This window comes from Garra rufa, chromosome 11 (genome assembly GCF_049309525.1).
Source record: "Garra rufa chromosome 11, GarRuf1.0, whole genome shotgun sequence".
Taxonomy (NCBI): domain Eukaryota; kingdom Metazoa; phylum Chordata; class Actinopteri; order Cypriniformes; family Cyprinidae; genus Garra; species Garra rufa.
In genome coordinates, this window is record NC_133371.1 from 44,075,524 (window position 1) to 44,092,636 (window position 17,113).

Below are 17,113 nucleotides of genomic sequence, written 5' to 3' on the forward strand. Positions count from 1 at the left end.
GACTGACATCAGCGATTTTATGCGGTGGATATGCGTTCACTGTCATTCCGCATTAATTAGGTAATTTTGTCAAAATAAATGTTTTTGATGACAAGAAAAATACAGATTGTTCTTGATGTGAGTTATTTAGCCTTTCTTTTAATTCATAACTTAAGGCTATACAGATTTAAATAGTTTCGTTTTCAAAAGCGGAGCGCAGGGCACAACCTAACACTTTTTGAATTTCATGGTTTGTGTAAGTCTACGTGGGGTTCAGAGTACAATTTTTGTCCACGTTATTTTCACACTTGTCTAGTACAAATATGTGGCTTTGTTTCATATTTACAGTGTATACGTTTATCATTATTTACCTAAAAAAAGGAAGTGAAAAGTGACAACATGCCCCATATCATATGTAAGACGACCATATGACAGCTTAAAATGTTATCTGATCGAATAAAAAAACATATACACAACTAAAATATTTTGTCAATAAAATACATGCATTACCTTCAAATAAAGTAATGACATTTAAAAAAATAATAATCTAATTTTGGAGTTTGACAATGGACACATCGCAACAATGCTTGGAACAGCCCTGATCGCAACACACAGCTGTACGGAAGTTCAAAACAATGTGGACAAATAAATTAAACACATAGACATTCAGAAAAACACTCCACTTCCTCCACGCACCGCTCTCTCAGAACAAGACACACATAAACGAGCCAAAATGCTTCTATTTTTGAAATAATTTCTGAACATTAAACATGTCAAATTGTCAGGCTTTATTCACCTGTTTCTTGTAGTTTCTCAATAAAATCTATAAAAGTCAATAGTGTAAATCGCATCGCTAATGTCATAGAATATCATAGTTTAATAACAGCGGGGCCGGGGCATATTGTAACACAGTGTTACAACGTTCCCCATCTGCACGACTGGAATACAGGTTAGTGTCTTCTGCTGGTTTGCCAAGCATTAATAAACTATCTAAACAGATAAATAACAGATTAAAATACTAGCCGATTTGTCTTATTTTAAATGAATAATAAAAACTGAAATGGAAAAATTATTTCAGCCAGAAATGTACTTTTACTATGGTAAACAAAAAATTCAGCTATATCTTCAAAAGGCTTTTGCATTTTGGCGCACTTTTTTTCTCCGCATAGTGTTGCTACCCCAACTAATAAATACCGAAAATTTGGTTATGCTAGCATGTGTGGAAATAATTAAACCACACGTGTTGCAAATAACCCAGCGTTAGTTTGTGCCCCGTGCTCCCCTTCTCTAAATTATGCCAGTGATTCTCCCATTTTAAAGATGATCAAGAATGGTTTTATTTCGATCTGCAGTGTAAGAAAAGTCAAGAAAAAGATTAGCCGATAGACCTAAATATATATAGGTAAACTACAGGCTAATTACTATTTTTTCTTAACTTTTAACTTCTTCTAAAAATGTATTATCAACAATATTAAATACATTTTATAGGCTAGGTTAACAAATTTTCTTCATAATAAATATACAAACATAACCAATAGCTTACACTTGAAAATGAATAAATATAATATAAATGTTTTTATATATAAATTCATGAATCACGAATATGACGAAATAAAATAATTATATATATATATATGTTATATTTTTAATTGTGTAGCTATAATAGTTAAATGGATAAGAAAATTATAGTGCCTTGAATTTAAGTAATGTTTAATTTCGTTCGTTTCGTTCTCCTTAAATGTAAAGAAAAATAAATACCGTTTTTACCTGGAACCAATTCGTTTCTAATCCCTGATTTTAGACAAGCATACATGAGATAATTTATATACTATTGAATAAACGTTTAAAAATAGTGCTAGAAATGTTATAATTAAAGAAATTAAACAGACCTAAACTTTTGAAAAGCCATGTTATAATAAAAGTGCGTATCAACGTTTCAATGGGTAAAACAGGTGTCAAATAAAAGTGCCAGTGTTGTGCGCAGTGTTGTATGTTGGAGCGGCTGAGGGAGCGTGGGTAGATGCTGCGGTTGTAGTCCACTGTTTTTGTTGTTGTTCGGCAGAATTTGTCCAGTCGTGACTCACCAATCGTTAAGTGTGTTGTGTAGTGGAGTGACTCAGTCATTAGGTTTGTGCTCCTTTCCGATTGTCAAAGGCTAAAATTGGTTCCAGTCGGTGGAAACAATCGTTAAGTGTGTTCAGGTCAGTCTTAGAATGTTTCTGCTAGTCGTGTAGTGTGTTCCCAGCTTGAGGGTGCAAAAAAAAAAGAAAATAAATAAATCTAAACACTGAGAAAATCTCCTTTAAAGTTGTCCAAATTAAGTTCTAAGCAATGCATATTAAATTAAGTTTTGATATGTTTACGGTAGGAAATTTACAAAACATTTTCATGGAACTTGATCTTAACCTAATATCCCATTGATTTTTGGCATAAAGGATAAAACAATCATTGTGACCAATATAATGTATTTTTTGGCTAGTTTTCTGGATCAGGGTCACACATATATATATTTTTCCTTTCCTATTTTTCCCCCCTTTGGTTTGGTCAAATCAAATCAATGGGCATCTCTGCTCTAACACTTGCATTCGGAAGAGTTCCGACCTCATGAGCATGATGTTGCTCCCTCTCCAGTGCGTTTTCATCTGGTTGGTTGGCCTGTGGCTCCTCCTCCTCCACCTCATTATGCGCCACATCAAACTCCTCCTCCAGTTTCTGTGGCTGCCCCGCCTGCTCCATCTCCTCCTCTGCCAGCTCTCTCCTCCTCTCCTCGGCTCCTCCCATTTCTCCATCCTCCTCCCTGTGATGTGGCTGAGCCTTCTCAACCTCGTCATGTTTCTCCACCTGACCAGATCCACATAAGACAGACTTTATTCTTGACCATTCAAACCACTGACATGAGTGAGAAAAACCTTTAATAAAACAGCTTTAATACCTCTTCCTGAGCATCATGGGGTTGATGGTGCTCCTCCTGATGGTTCCCATCCTGGACCGGCTGGACGGGCTGAGCGGCTTCATGTGGCTGGGGCTGTCCTGCAGCATGTCTCAGACTGGGCATCTTATTGAGTGTTTCCTTTAGCTGTTTATATTCATCCACCTGAACCTGGAAATCATAGAAACCAACCACATTAGCACAACATCACACATTAGAATGACAGATTCATATACACTGGGGAAATGTTGGGTGGAAATGAATGGCCTGGAAACACAGAAAATGGAAATCAAGCACCTGACAGAAAGCAGAGATTAAAGACCATTATCAGGGAAAAATACCAAGAACAGAAAGCAAACCAGTGCAATCTTCAGAAATAATTTGAATTAAAGTGAACTGTGCTTAATTGACAAAACACTACTATATTCAGTGGTCTGAAATATATTTATTTGTTTGTGTATATTTATTTAAATTAAAATAAAAAAGGTTTTAAAATGAATAAATATTCAAAATTATATTATTTAGAAATTAACGCACAATGCAATTTTTAAAAATACTAGAAAACTATGTTTTAATTTGATCTATTAATTTTATTTAAGAATATTATTTAGGACTTATTTAGCAAACTTTATTTAACTGAAAAAAATACTAGAAACCCAAATGATTTTATTTGTTAATATTTTAATATTTAATACATATTTATGATTTAATAATTTATATTATTATTTAAAAATAAAATGTTTTAAAATAAATAATGTTCAAAAATATGTTATTTAGACAATAAAGGCAAAATGTAATTGTAAAAAACACCATAAAACTATTATTTAATTTTACTTACATTAATTTAAGAATAATAGTTAGGACTTACAGCAAAACAAAACAACAAAACAACAAAAAAATCATAAATCAAAATAATCATTTAATGTTTATATTAGCATTTAAAAATAAAATGTTTTGAAATAAATAGTGTTCAAAAATATATTATTTAGAAATTAACGCAAAATGTAATTTAAAAAATAATACTACAAAACTGTTTCAATTTTATATCTTAATTTAATTTAAGAAGAATATTTAGGACTTACAGCAAACTTTATTTAATTGAAAAAGAAATACTAGAAAACTACACGGTTTTAATTTGATTTATTTTAATATTTATTACAAATTTAATCATTAATTTTTATATTAATATTTGAAAAATAAAACATTTTAAAATAAATACTGTTAAAAAGTGTATTATTAGGATATTTACCAAATTGTAATTAAAAAAAAATTACTAGAAAACTATTTTTTAATTTTATTTCTTAATTTAATAAAGAATATTATTTAGGACTTACAGTAAACTTTATTTAACTGAATAAAAATACTAGAAAACTACACGGTTTTAATTTTATTTATTTTAATATTTATTACATATTTAATCATTAATTTTTATATTAATATTTAAAAATAAAACATTTTAAAATAAATACTGTTCAAAAGTGTATTATTAGGAAATTTACCAAATTGTAATTAAAAAAAATTACTAGAAAACTATGTTTTAATTTTATTTCTTAATTTAATAAAGAATATTATTTAGGACTTACAGTAAACTTTATTTAACTGAATAAAAATACTAGAAAACGACACTGTTTTAATTTTTTTTTTTTATATTTCATATATACTCATTTAATATTTGTATTAAAATATTTTATTAAAATGTTTGATGAATAAATAATGTTTAAAAGTATATTATTAATTTTATTTTTTAAATGAAATTTAGAATAGTATTTAGGACTTACAGTAAACTTTATTTAACAAAAAGAAAACATTTATTACTTTTTTATTTTAATATTTAATACATATGTACTCATTTAATATTTATATTTACATTTAAAATGTTTTAAAATAATATTTTAAAGTATATTAATTAGAAATTAACGCAAAATGTTATTTAAAAATACTAGAATACTATTTTATTTATTTTATTTCTTAGATGAAATTAAGAATATTATTTAGGACTTTAAAATTATTTTAAAAAATTATTAATATTTAATACATATTTATTTATTTTTATTTTTTTTAAATAAAAGAGTGGGTTAAAAATTCAAAATGCATATTATTTAGAACTTAAAGCAGAATTAATTTAATTGAAAAATTCTACAAAACTACATGGTTTTAAATTATATATTGTATTTATTTAATATTTATATAAACCTTTATTAAACACACAGTGTGTCAAACACATTTTATTTAGAACCTAAAACAAACATATTTAACTGAAAAACCCTACTAAATATATTTAAATATATTTTAACATTTTTATAAAAGTGTGTTCAAAAATTTTTTTTTTGCGCTCCAGGTTTCAAACTTGGTGTTGATTTAATCTAAATGTAAAAGCCAGGCTTGCATTACATTAAAAAAATATTTATGTAATGTTACGTTTGATGTCTTAGGTTTGAACTTGCAAAGTTTTTGTGCATCAAATAAACAGTCATGGTCTGCAAAGTCTGAACAGGTGCAAAAGCAAGTGAGTGGGAAGAGCTACAGAGGAAGTAAATAACAGCTACACATTTGGGTCTGTTATTCACACAGTGCTTATGTATGATGTCAAAAGATTATTATTTTTAACCATATTAATGTTTTACCACCCTCAATTCTTACCTAAATACCCACAATCCTAACCTAACCTTTCTTTCTACCAGTTCTCCTGCACTAGGCTACCTGTTTTTTCTTTTCTGACTGAATACCAAGTGTTGGCGGCATATGGAAGGAAAATAACACGCTGGATGTGTGGGTTTGAAAAGAGAACAAGTGCGAACACACACACACATGCTAAACCCACTGCCTCCCAGCATCCTTCGCTATCATCCTGAGAAAGCAGATAGTGACAGTCCTAATTAACGAGCATCTGTACATCTGCTTTCACAAAGCCGCAGAGACACGGCGAGTAAACAGGAAGTACAGCATGTATGGCTTATCAGAGTCATGCACATTTTAGCATACTAACGCAGGGCAAGAAGTTCTGTGGAGAGGAGTGAAAGAAAGAGAGAGTGTGCGAGAGATCATAATGGCCTTGTGGAATGCGAGCAGACTTGAAAAGCAGGTTTAGGCCTGCTTGACACAGCTCACGCAAGTGGTGCTGCAGTTGAACTGCATCAGCAGGATCAGGTGCTGTTTTCACACTCGCAGAATTTTTTGCTGCATAATTGATACGCAGTGCTATGCAGAAAATATGATGATTTCTGGGTTAACACTTTAGCTCTGCTTCAAAACCTGGTGAGTTGCATCCTAACTGCCAAGGAACCTCATAAGCAACTGATTTGAGACAAAGCCAAATTGCACAGGAAATGCCAACTTAATTGCTGGAGCTTACAGGAAATGCCTATAGAGTTTGTTGTATGTTGTTAAGTAAGAAAATACATTGCACACATAAATACTGTGTGAAGGATTAAATAAATAATGCAATATCAGTATTAAAATTAAATGTTTGACATTTCTTTCACTTTGGCCGCTATCTTGAATTTACAATTTCTCTGTGATATTTGTTGGTTTATTTCAATCAAAATAATGATTCCAGCCCCCGAAAAAATTTAAATAAAAATGAGCTGGAAAATATGCATTGTAGATAAAGAGTATAGCATATGATGATCATTTGCAATTCATATTTATTAAACTACAATTAAACTAAATAATTGGTTTCTTGTAAAGGAAATCTTTTTTTTTAAATATATAGTAAACAGTTATTTTAGTCAGCCAATACTAAAACAATTTTAAAAAAAGCATTTTTGTAATAAATATTTAATTATGTAAAACATAAAATAAAATAAACATAAAATGTAAAAAAAATAAATGTTAACTTAAATAAAATTATGAAATTAAAATATAAACAGCTTTTTATTTTAGCTAGTCAGCCAGGCAGCATGTCTCGTTTTTTTCCCCACAGGATATGCTCTGCTCAGTGTTTGATGGGTCAGTGAAATGCATGCTCAGCAAACACACACTCCTGCACCCGCTTAAAGAACACACACATACACACTCTAACCTGGGCCGCAGCTAGCGCACTCTTGTGGTCCTCCAGGGTCAACACCAACTGGTCGTGGGAAGATTTTAAGTTCTTGTGCTGTTCCTACAAGAAAAAGCATCGCAGGCAACGCTCAGATATAAGCATTCAGGACAACCACACTGAATATAAGAACGGCTAGTGTGATAAAGCTTAAATATGACTATAAATATAATTGACTGATGTGCAATAAGATGGATCAAGGGACCATGGATCATGTGTAAATATAAATTTTAACTGGGTGAATTTCGTGAAAATTGTCAAAAACCTTTGTGCATAATTTCACCCAAAAATCTAAAGTAAATTATATGCATGTTTATATTTTGCATAAAGAAAAACAAGTCTATTTCTAAGAACCATTTAAAAAAATAAACAAAAAATGTGAAATTAATTTACATTGATAAGAATTATGCATGATTCCTTCCTAATTTGTAATATAATAAAATAATCAAACATTATTTCAATTGATAAGTAATTATATAATGTAATGTATAACGTCTTTGGGACGTGGTTTTTCTTTGGTGCTGCTACACATTTGTTGTGTCTATATATTGTGTTTTATATTGTGCTTTGTTTGAAATAAAAAAGTGAAAAAACAAATTTAAATAAGGTTTTTATTTAATTATACAGCAATAGAGAAATAAACCAAACAGTGCATTTTTTCACTAACATGCTTTAAATGTGCTTTTTATTGACATTAAAAATGAAAAAATCCTAGTTTCTTTATGCAAAATATATTCTAATTATTTTATTTATTTTGATTTTACTAATTCGTATTTATTTTTTGTGAATTTTAAGGCTGTTATAACCAGGCATACACCACCAGTAAAAAAATGTTTGAACAGTAAGATTTTATCAGGAATTTATCTGCATTTATTTGACTCAATATGAAGCAAAAACAGTAATATTGTTAATTTACTATCTAAAATAATTGCTTTCTGTTTGAATAGTTGAATAGAATTACTCCAGCCTTTAGTGTCGCATGATCCTTCAGAAATCATCCTAATATGCTGATTTTCTGTTCAAGAAACATTGGTTATTATTATTATCAATATTTAAAACAGTTGAGTACACAACTGAGATTTTGTGACATTATAAACTGACTATACCATTCAAAAGCTTGCAGCTTGGAATTATAGAAATGAATACTTTTATGTATCAAGAATGCTATAAATTGATCAAAAGTGATGATAAAGACATTTATAATGTTACAAAATATTTCCATTTCAGATAAATGTGGTTCCTCTGAACCTTCTATTCATCAAAGAACCTTGAAAAATTCTACTCAGCTGTTTTCAACATAATAATAATAAATGTTTTTTGAGCAGCAAATCAGCATATCAGAATGATTTATGAAGGATCGCGTGACATTGGAGACTTAAGTAATGATGCAAAAAATTCAGCTTTGAAATCACAGGAATAAATTACATTTTTAAATATATTCAAATAGAAAACTGTTATTTTAAACAATAAAAACATTTCGAAATTTGACTGTTTTTGCTGCACTTTGGATCAAATAAATGGTTTAGTGAGCAGAAGAGACTTCTTTAAAAACATTACAAATCTTCCTGTTCAAAAACTTTTGACTGGTAGCTTATATTTACAAGATTCACCCATTCATCTGTGGTGAAAGATACCAATGGCTTAATTATACCAACAACCACAAAGCATATTTTGTACTATTCCTTCTAAAGCAAAACCCATAGTGCTTTTCGGCATTACCCTGGTGTCTTGAAGCTGCACATAAACGTCCTGATGAGCTTTTCTCAGCTGCTTGTTCTCCTCACGTAGGTTATATATATTCTCTAGAGAATAAACGAGAAAAAGAGATTCAGCTGAAATGAGCGCAGCTTGTATTTCCACCATACAAATGATTGCCAAGAGAAAGATGGTGAGAACATGATACCTTTGAGCTTTGAAATTTCAGACTCTTTAGTCTGATGAAGCTGGTCGAGTCTCTGTTTGTGTTCATCTACTGCCTTGTTGTGTTCATCTCCTTGCAGCTGATGTCGCTCTTGTAGTTCATAATACTGCTTTTTTAGGTCGTCATGCTGATTCTGATGGCAAACAAACACACATAGACACACAACAGTGTGTATTTTACAGTACATCACAAACCATTATTTTGTAAAAACAAGCATGTTGCTCACTGACCTTCAAAATTTGATGCTGGGAATGCAAAGAATTAAACCTGACGCTGGCATCTTGCTATAAACAAATAAACACAAACAAACCTGGTTATTTTGTAAGCACGGCATCATTTTTGCATCTAAATTCCAGGCCAGAGAGACACAGACTGTTATATCCAAGAAACATATGAGCCAGAATCACATTCAAACAACCAGATGAGTATCTGACTGCAGGGCAAGAGCATTTGCTCTCAATAAAACTCTCAAAAAGCATTTCACCTAGTTTCACAACTCTTTCTACTAGCTGTAGTTCTTAAAACAACATACCTTTTCTTTGTTGAGAGACTGCTGAGACTCTACTTTATACAGAAGATAATCTGTGAGGAAAAACAAGCATCACAAGTATTAAAAAAACATTGCATGCTTTATTTTGTTCCTACTGCAATGACGGTCATGCATTAAAAGTTTGGCTTAAGGGTGTCCAAACACTCTTAGGATCTTATTAACTTTTTGGCATAACATTGCAGCTTTGGGCTGAACCAAGTGGTGCATCATGTAGGCTACACTTCATAATTTCCTCTTCATCTATTAGTCATTGCCGTTGTCATGTATTACAAACAAACTTGCCGTCTTTGGCTTTTTTATGCTCCAGCCGCTCCTTCTGAAGAGACTTCTCCAACCTGGAGCGATGCTCGTACACAACTGAGAGGAAGAAGGAGAGAAAAAATAGATTTGCTCTAAGTATAATGACATACAGCTATATTCAAACGTCAGGGTCATAGTGCATCTCTATTTTTTTGTGCTGTAAGGCATGGTAACTTGTAGGGATGTAACAGAATTATCAATATTGTGATATCATGGTCACATAACAATATGAAACGAAATGTCTTCTGGGCAAAAAGTGTAGTTTTTAAAACATATTTAAAGTTCTTATTCTAACATAAATGGTCTTTAAAGTTGTGTTTTGGGCCATTAAGCTTTGGTACAGCATCTGTCAAACGAACTAAAACCGAAAGCACAAAATGGCTTAATCAAGTCTGTTTTTGCAGCACGTTTCAAAGCCAAACGCTCAGGTTGTTCAGGTGAACAGCTCGTGATCCTGTGTTTTCCGCACCTCACAGTGAATACTTTATTTTCACATTTTCCCCCAGACTTTTTTTCAGTTAAAATAAAAGCTCTACTGCCATTTCCATCCAAATTAAAGCTTAAAAGTGCAGTATGAGTTGTTTACAGTTATTGGTTTAAATGGGTAACGTTACTGCAGTCCAAATTCAAAGTATCTCTTTCAAGAGTAGAAATTAGGAAAGAAGTACTGTAATTTCCCAACTGTAGTGTGAAGCAAAAATAATATACCTCTGAAATATTAATTCTCATTTATTGTGCAGTGCAATTGTTTTACAATATATGGATATTACTGTCATCCAAATAACAATAATATAAAATTATTATTTTTATATTCAAATTTGTTTGGCTTCTTAAAACACCAGTGTGAATGTAATTTTACCACAAAGAAAAAAGAGAGTTGAGTCCTCTTTAAAGTTCAGGTACAAGTCAATTCACTAGTAGTAATTTGCCTACAGCATCTGTCATATTTTTGATTGATGACGACCTCTGACCTTGCCCCTCCTTCTCGTGACCCTGAGGCCACCCATGTGTGTCGACCCCATGACCTGTTAATGATGTTAAGATGTAGATATAGGCATAATTGAAATTCTAGCGATGCCTTGTGACCTGTTAATGTCTGTATGAGCTATATGATGATTGATGGTTGTTGAACTCTTGATACATGAATTCCTAAGGATTGTTTTTGATCTTTTATGGTCTGTTTTGAACTCTCACATCTTACACATGTCCACATGTTCGCTTGCATTCCATTTCATGCTTCGTGATGTGAGAAAGATGAGAGAGAGAGAGAGAGAGAGAGAGAAAATTGGTCTTAAACTGGCTCTTAAAATTGGTCTTGACAGAAAGCATGCAATGGAATGCAACCAGACAAGGGGACGTCAGATATCCCTGAATGTGAAATTTCACACTGAACCATAAAAGTTAAAAAACAATCCTCAGGACTTCCACAACAACCATCAATCTTCATATGGCTCACACAAACAGCATTAAAAGGTCACAAGGCATTGTTGGAATATCAATTATGCCTAAATCTACATTTGGGCATCATTAAGAGCTCACATGGGTGATGAGAGAGAGAGAGAGGGGTAAGCTCACAAAAGGTCAAACAAAAAAAAGATGACATGCTGTAGGCTAATTACTACTTTCACTGTTTTGTGACTTGTGTGGTAGTGAAGAACATGTGTTGGAGCTCTTTACTTTGAACTCTCAAAGTGCATTAGATAGAATAATTAATTTTCCAAAATCAAAATGTACAAAATGTTTATTTTTTTCTAAGTCTTCTAGAGCTGCATGATTCTGAATAAAATGAGAATCACCATTTTTTTGCTCAGAATAAAGATCACGATTCTCTCACGATTCTGGAGAACTTTTTTATTTGAAAGATTTACCCCTGAACATTAGGTTATCAAACAACAGTAAAATAGCAGTGAAATAAGACAAAATAAACTTTGCTTTAAATTTAAAGAAATGTAATGAAAAATAATGTAAACAAAAAAAAAATACCATTAAACATTAAAAAATAAACATACAAAGGTATTATGTCAGCGTAAAGCGATTTAAAGATTCTTAGCTAGAAACAGTAGCCTATCAACATTTTATGGCTGTCAGCGTCCACTCTGTGGGATGCCCAAGTTTACTTCACCATTTTACAAATAATTTCTAATCTAATCATGACAAACTATATATCGTTGGAAAGGTCTAAGGCTCCTAAATAGACATTCGACATGTTACAAATTATGTAGGAAAATAATTTATGACAAGAGTTTCATAGATTAATTTATGACAAGAGTGCACCTCAAAATTCGACTTCATAACAGGAGTTCTGACATTTTTCACAAACAGACTTTCTTGTTGCCTTTTTCCCTATTGCACTTTAGAAATTATAAGAAATGATATATCAGGTGAAAACTTAAAATTTCAAAATTTCATTTTAAAATCAGACATTGAATTAACATGGAAAATGTACATCAAAATCATGTTACTAAATGTTCTTGTCCATGCATTATAAATATGTAAGACTCAACTCTTCACAGAGCTATCTACACAACTACAACTTATTATAGCCCACATACTAATAACAGCCTAGATATTTTATGTAGCTTAATTTGCGCACATTCGGGAGTCGCTCTCTAAAAGCAGGGTATTGAAAGTTCTTTTGAATGCGCTTCCGGGTTTTACTTTTGGTTTCGTTTTAACGACCGCACGAAACTCTCGGCAGCGCTGAGCGTGCATTTTACAATATAAGAGATTACTTTAACAAAATCATTTGAAAGTGGGTGGACACCAACGGGATTTTGAAAAGCGTGTCCCCAGTGGAAATTACGCCCCTGTGTGAGTGGAACTCTGCCGCTGAGCTATCATTTGATGTGAATGAATGCCACGTTGTACAGGATATTGAGACAGAGGCGCCATGAATTGCATCTGACAGAATGTGCGCTGAAGATGAAGTTTGAATGGTTATGTAATGTTTGAGAGAACGGCGAACCTGTCACTGCATCAGCTCACAGCAGTTTGTGCAGTAATTAGGCTAGCAAAAGGTTTGTAAAATATAAATAAAACATAATTGGCTGAATCGTATAAATGCTGGATTAAGATCGTGAGGGGGTCGAATCGAGATCGCGATCTTTTAACGATTAATTGTGCAGCTCTAAATTCTTCATTTGTCTTTTTTTTAAATATCGTAATAAACTTTGTATCGTGGACTTCATATCAAGACATTATTGTATCATGCAATTTTGATATTGTTACATCCTCAGAAGAAGTTGCATCTATAAATTCATCCCATCTAAAGCAGCACAGCTACAGCCATCAAAGCACTGCTTATTTAATATCATTCAACAATACATTTCAAGACAATAGCTGTCAGATTTCTTATCAAAAAGTGTAGATAGCATTAATCTTGGTTATCTTTTAGATACAGTTAGAGTTATTTTTTAACTGCTGGCCTATGCAAAAATGCAAAAACAAATGTGTTCAGCTGTTGTGTCATATCATGTGTCATGTTTTGTCTCTTGAAACCTTTGTGTTGTGCACTGTGTGCTATTTTTGAACACAACAATGTGTCCTATGTGAACAGAACACTAAATTAGCAAAATTATGCTGCTTGAACATTTGCTTTAAAACTAAATCCGTCAAGGCATTTTAACTTCAAACCATTGCTTCTGGCCAAAATACCAGTCTATAATCCATAACAACACCTCCTACATCAAAGTGCACTTACATATTTGTATAGAGCTGTTTTGGACTGCTTTTGTTTGTAAGCACTGCTTGATCTGATTCTGTGCATAGTTCTCTCCACATAGGCAAAAGTCTAAGAATCTGTAAAATGTTAATTATTGTATGAAAACAAGAGGGATCATACAAAATGCATGTTAGTTTTTATTTAGTACTGACCTGAATAAGGTATTTCCCATAAAAGACGTTTACATATAGTCCTTGAATTTATACAAATGACCCCGTTCAAAAGTTTACATACACTTTATTCTTAATACTGTGTTTTTACCTGAATGATCCACAGCTGTGTTTTTTGTTTAGTGATAGTTGTTCATGAGTCCCTTGTTTGTCCTGAATAGTAAAACTGATTACTATCCTTCAGGTCCCACAAATAATTTGGTTTTTCAGCATTTTTGTGTATTTGAACCCTTTCCAGCAATGACTGTATGATTTTGAGATCCATCTTTTCACACTGAGGGACTTATATGCAACTATTACAGAAGGTTCAAATGTTCACTGATGCTTTAGAAGGAAAAACAATGCATTAAGAGCCAGGGGTGAAAACTTTTGGAATTTGAAGATCAGGGTAAATGTAACTTATTTTATCTTTTGGGAAACATGTAAGTTTCTTCTGTAGCTTCTGAAGGGCAGTACTAAATGGTAAAAATAAGAAAAATTAGGGAAAATGTACACATCTTTGTTCAGTTTAAAAGTTTATACCCCTGGCTCTTAATGCATCGTTTTTGCTTCTGGAGATTCAGTGAGCATTTAAATCTTCTGAAATAGTTGCATATAAGTCCCTCAGCTGTCCTCAGTGTGAAAAGACAGATCTCAAAATCATACAGTCATAGTTGGAAAGGGATCAAATACACAAAAATGCTGAAAAAACAAGAATTTATGGGACCTGAAGGATTTTTCTGGACAAAAAAATATTAAGAATCAAGCGTATGTAAACTTTTGAATGGGGTACTTTTTATAAATTCAACTATTATTTTGTTGACTATATGTAAACATCTTTTATGTGAAATGGATTACTTGTGGATTATTGTGATGTTTTTGTCAGCTGTTTAGACTCTCATTCTGACGACACCCATTCACTGAGGATCCATTGGTGAGCAAGTGATGCAATGCAACATTTCTCCAAATTTGTTTAGCAAATTTAAATTTGGGGGTGTTTTTATTTTCCAGCAGTATTTGACGCCTGCCCACAAAGCCAAAACTACCAGTAATAACTGTACTTGACTGGCCGGCAAACTCGCCTGACTTAAACCCCATTGAAAATCTATATGGGGTATTGTCAAAAGGAAGATGAGGGAACAGAGACCCCGAAATGCAGATGAGCTGAAGGCCAATTTCAAAGCAACTTGGGCTACCATAACACCTCAACTGTGTCAAAGGATGATGGCCTCCATGCCACGTCACCTTGATGCTGGAATTAGTGCAAAAGGAGGCCCAACAAAGTACTGAGGACATAATACATTAACACACTTTTCAGAAGGCCAACATGTGTTTAAGATCCTTTTTTTATTGGTCACATAAAATATTCTAATTTTGTGAAATACTGGATTTGTTTTTTTTTTGTCTTTAATCCATAATACTTAAAGGAACACTCCACTTTTTTTGGAAATAGGCTCATTCTCCAACTCCCCCCGAGTTAATAAGTTGAATTTTACCGTTTTGAAATCCGTTCAGCCGTTCTCCTGTTCTGGCGATATCACTTTTAGCATAGCTTAGCATAGATCATTGAATCCTATTAGACCAAATAGGATAATAATTAGTTCCTAATCTTATCAGCCTAGAAAATTGAAGCTTTGCATTTCCACCGGTCTTAGTACACGATATAACTACAGAAGAGTCAAGTTTTAAATAGGACAAATATGGAAACTCGTTGGTCATTTTTGAACGCGATGCTATTGGTCTAATAGGATTCAATGATCTATGCTAAGCTATGCTAAAAGTGATATCGCCAGAACAGGAGAACGGCTGAATGGATTTCAAAACGGTAAAACTCAACTTATTAACTCGGGGGGAGTTGGAGAATGAGCCTATTTCCCAAAAAAAAAGTGGAGTGTTCCTTTAAAATTGAAACAAATAAAGGCTTGAAATAGTTCACTTTGTGTGTAGTGAACTAATATAACATACTAGTTTCACAATTTGAAACAAATTATTGAAATAAATGGACTCGATATTCAAATTTTTTGGCACATACTTATACACAAAAATACCTATTTTTGCACAAACCAACAAAACAATAGACTAATTACTCAGAAACAATATGAGACACAATGCAATGACCAAAAGCATCTGTCTAAATGTGTATGGCTGTAGTGTCCATATTTTAAAAGCCATAAAATTAACAATGCAAATAATGGTTTTACTGTGGAAACTACTAAGTACAGCATCCTGTTAACATGCAAATACTGAGCTAAAAATATCATAACTAAAAAAAATGCAAAACAATCTAGATGCCCCATACTAACTAGAAGCTTTTGCAAACCACAGTCAGAAAGTAAAGAGAGCTGTGAGTTATTTTTTGAAGACTTTCCTCACTGTGTGATCCACTGACCCATTGAGTGCCACATCCAACCCTCTTAATTTCTCTCTAATGGCATCAGAATGAAAGGTTGCCCCTGCTGCTCTCAAAGTGCACTGACTTTTTTATACGTAACCCGAGCTGTGAATGTGCACAGCAGCCCTTCTCCAAAATCTGAAATGCCACAGGAAATGAAGCCTGACTGAGCCTTCTCTCCCCATATTTGTGTTTGTCCAGTGGTGTGGGTTGTTTCTCAAACTGCACTATTACGGTGATGTGATGGAATGCCTTCTCCGACCCCTTGGGTCTGGTCTTGTATCCTCCCATTACAATCATCATTACATTACTGACACATCCAGTACTGATTATACTGATTAAAGAGGGTGTGCAGTGATTAGGACTCGAAGGCAGTAATCACAGTTCTTTTCCAAAACACAGACTTCACATAAGACCTCCTAGGGGTACAATAAAAATAAAATAGTTTGTGCAATGGGCAGCACATATGACATAAAAGACCTGTTGGCTTAGAGATATATTAAAAAAAAAAAAAAAAAAAGTATTATAAGTTTCTGTTATACATAATTATGCATAATGAATTATAGAATTATATATTTAACAAAAATAGATAAATAAATATAAATAAAATGTTTTTCCAAATATAACATTTTTTAGAAATAACTATTGTTTATTATGTTATTAACGTTGTCAAGACAAATCTGAAATATATAAATAGAATAAGTATAGAACAATTTATTGACTTATAAATTATGGTTAATTATAAAATAATTATACAATTATTTTAGAAAAACTGTAAAATTGTAAACTGCAGGAAGTTAAATAAAAATATTTAAAAAATTAAAATATAAATAACATAAAAATGTGATTAAAATATGATGATGATTATGATCAATGATATATTATTATAAAATTATTTAACAAAAGCTATTAAATTGTAAACCACAGGAAGTTTAATTTTACAAATATAATTAATACATAATTTTACTAATAAATAATTTGTAAAAAATAATTATTAAATCATATTTGTTGTCAGAACAAAAATAAATTGTAAACCGCAGAAAGTTAAATAAAAACACAAACAATTGTACAAATATAAATAATTTCTAAAAATAATTATTATTAATCATATCTGTTGTCAGAACAAAAAT

The 17,113-nt window shown here is 32.1% G+C and overlaps 1 protein-coding gene across 1 annotated transcript in view; it reads right to left on the reverse strand.

Moving 5' to 3' along the window:
- Positions 1-17,113, reverse strand: part of golim4a (golgi integral membrane protein 4a) — a 33,812-nt gene that overhangs the window by 12,298 nt on the left and 4,401 nt on the right. The window contains exons 2-9 of the mRNA XM_073850028.1: positions 9,704-9,778; positions 9,404-9,453; positions 9,102-9,155; positions 8,854-9,004; positions 8,670-8,752; positions 6,930-7,013; positions 2,912-3,079; positions 2,581-2,820 (exon numbers count right to left, since the gene is read on the reverse strand). Coding sequence (XP_073706129.1) covers positions 2,581-2,820; positions 2,912-3,079; positions 6,930-7,013; positions 8,670-8,752; positions 8,854-9,004; positions 9,102-9,155; positions 9,404-9,453; positions 9,704-9,778 — 905 coding nt within the window. The remainder of the gene's footprint in view (positions 1-2,580; positions 2,821-2,911; positions 3,080-6,929; positions 7,014-8,669; positions 8,753-8,853; positions 9,005-9,101; positions 9,156-9,403; positions 9,454-9,703; positions 9,779-17,113) is intronic.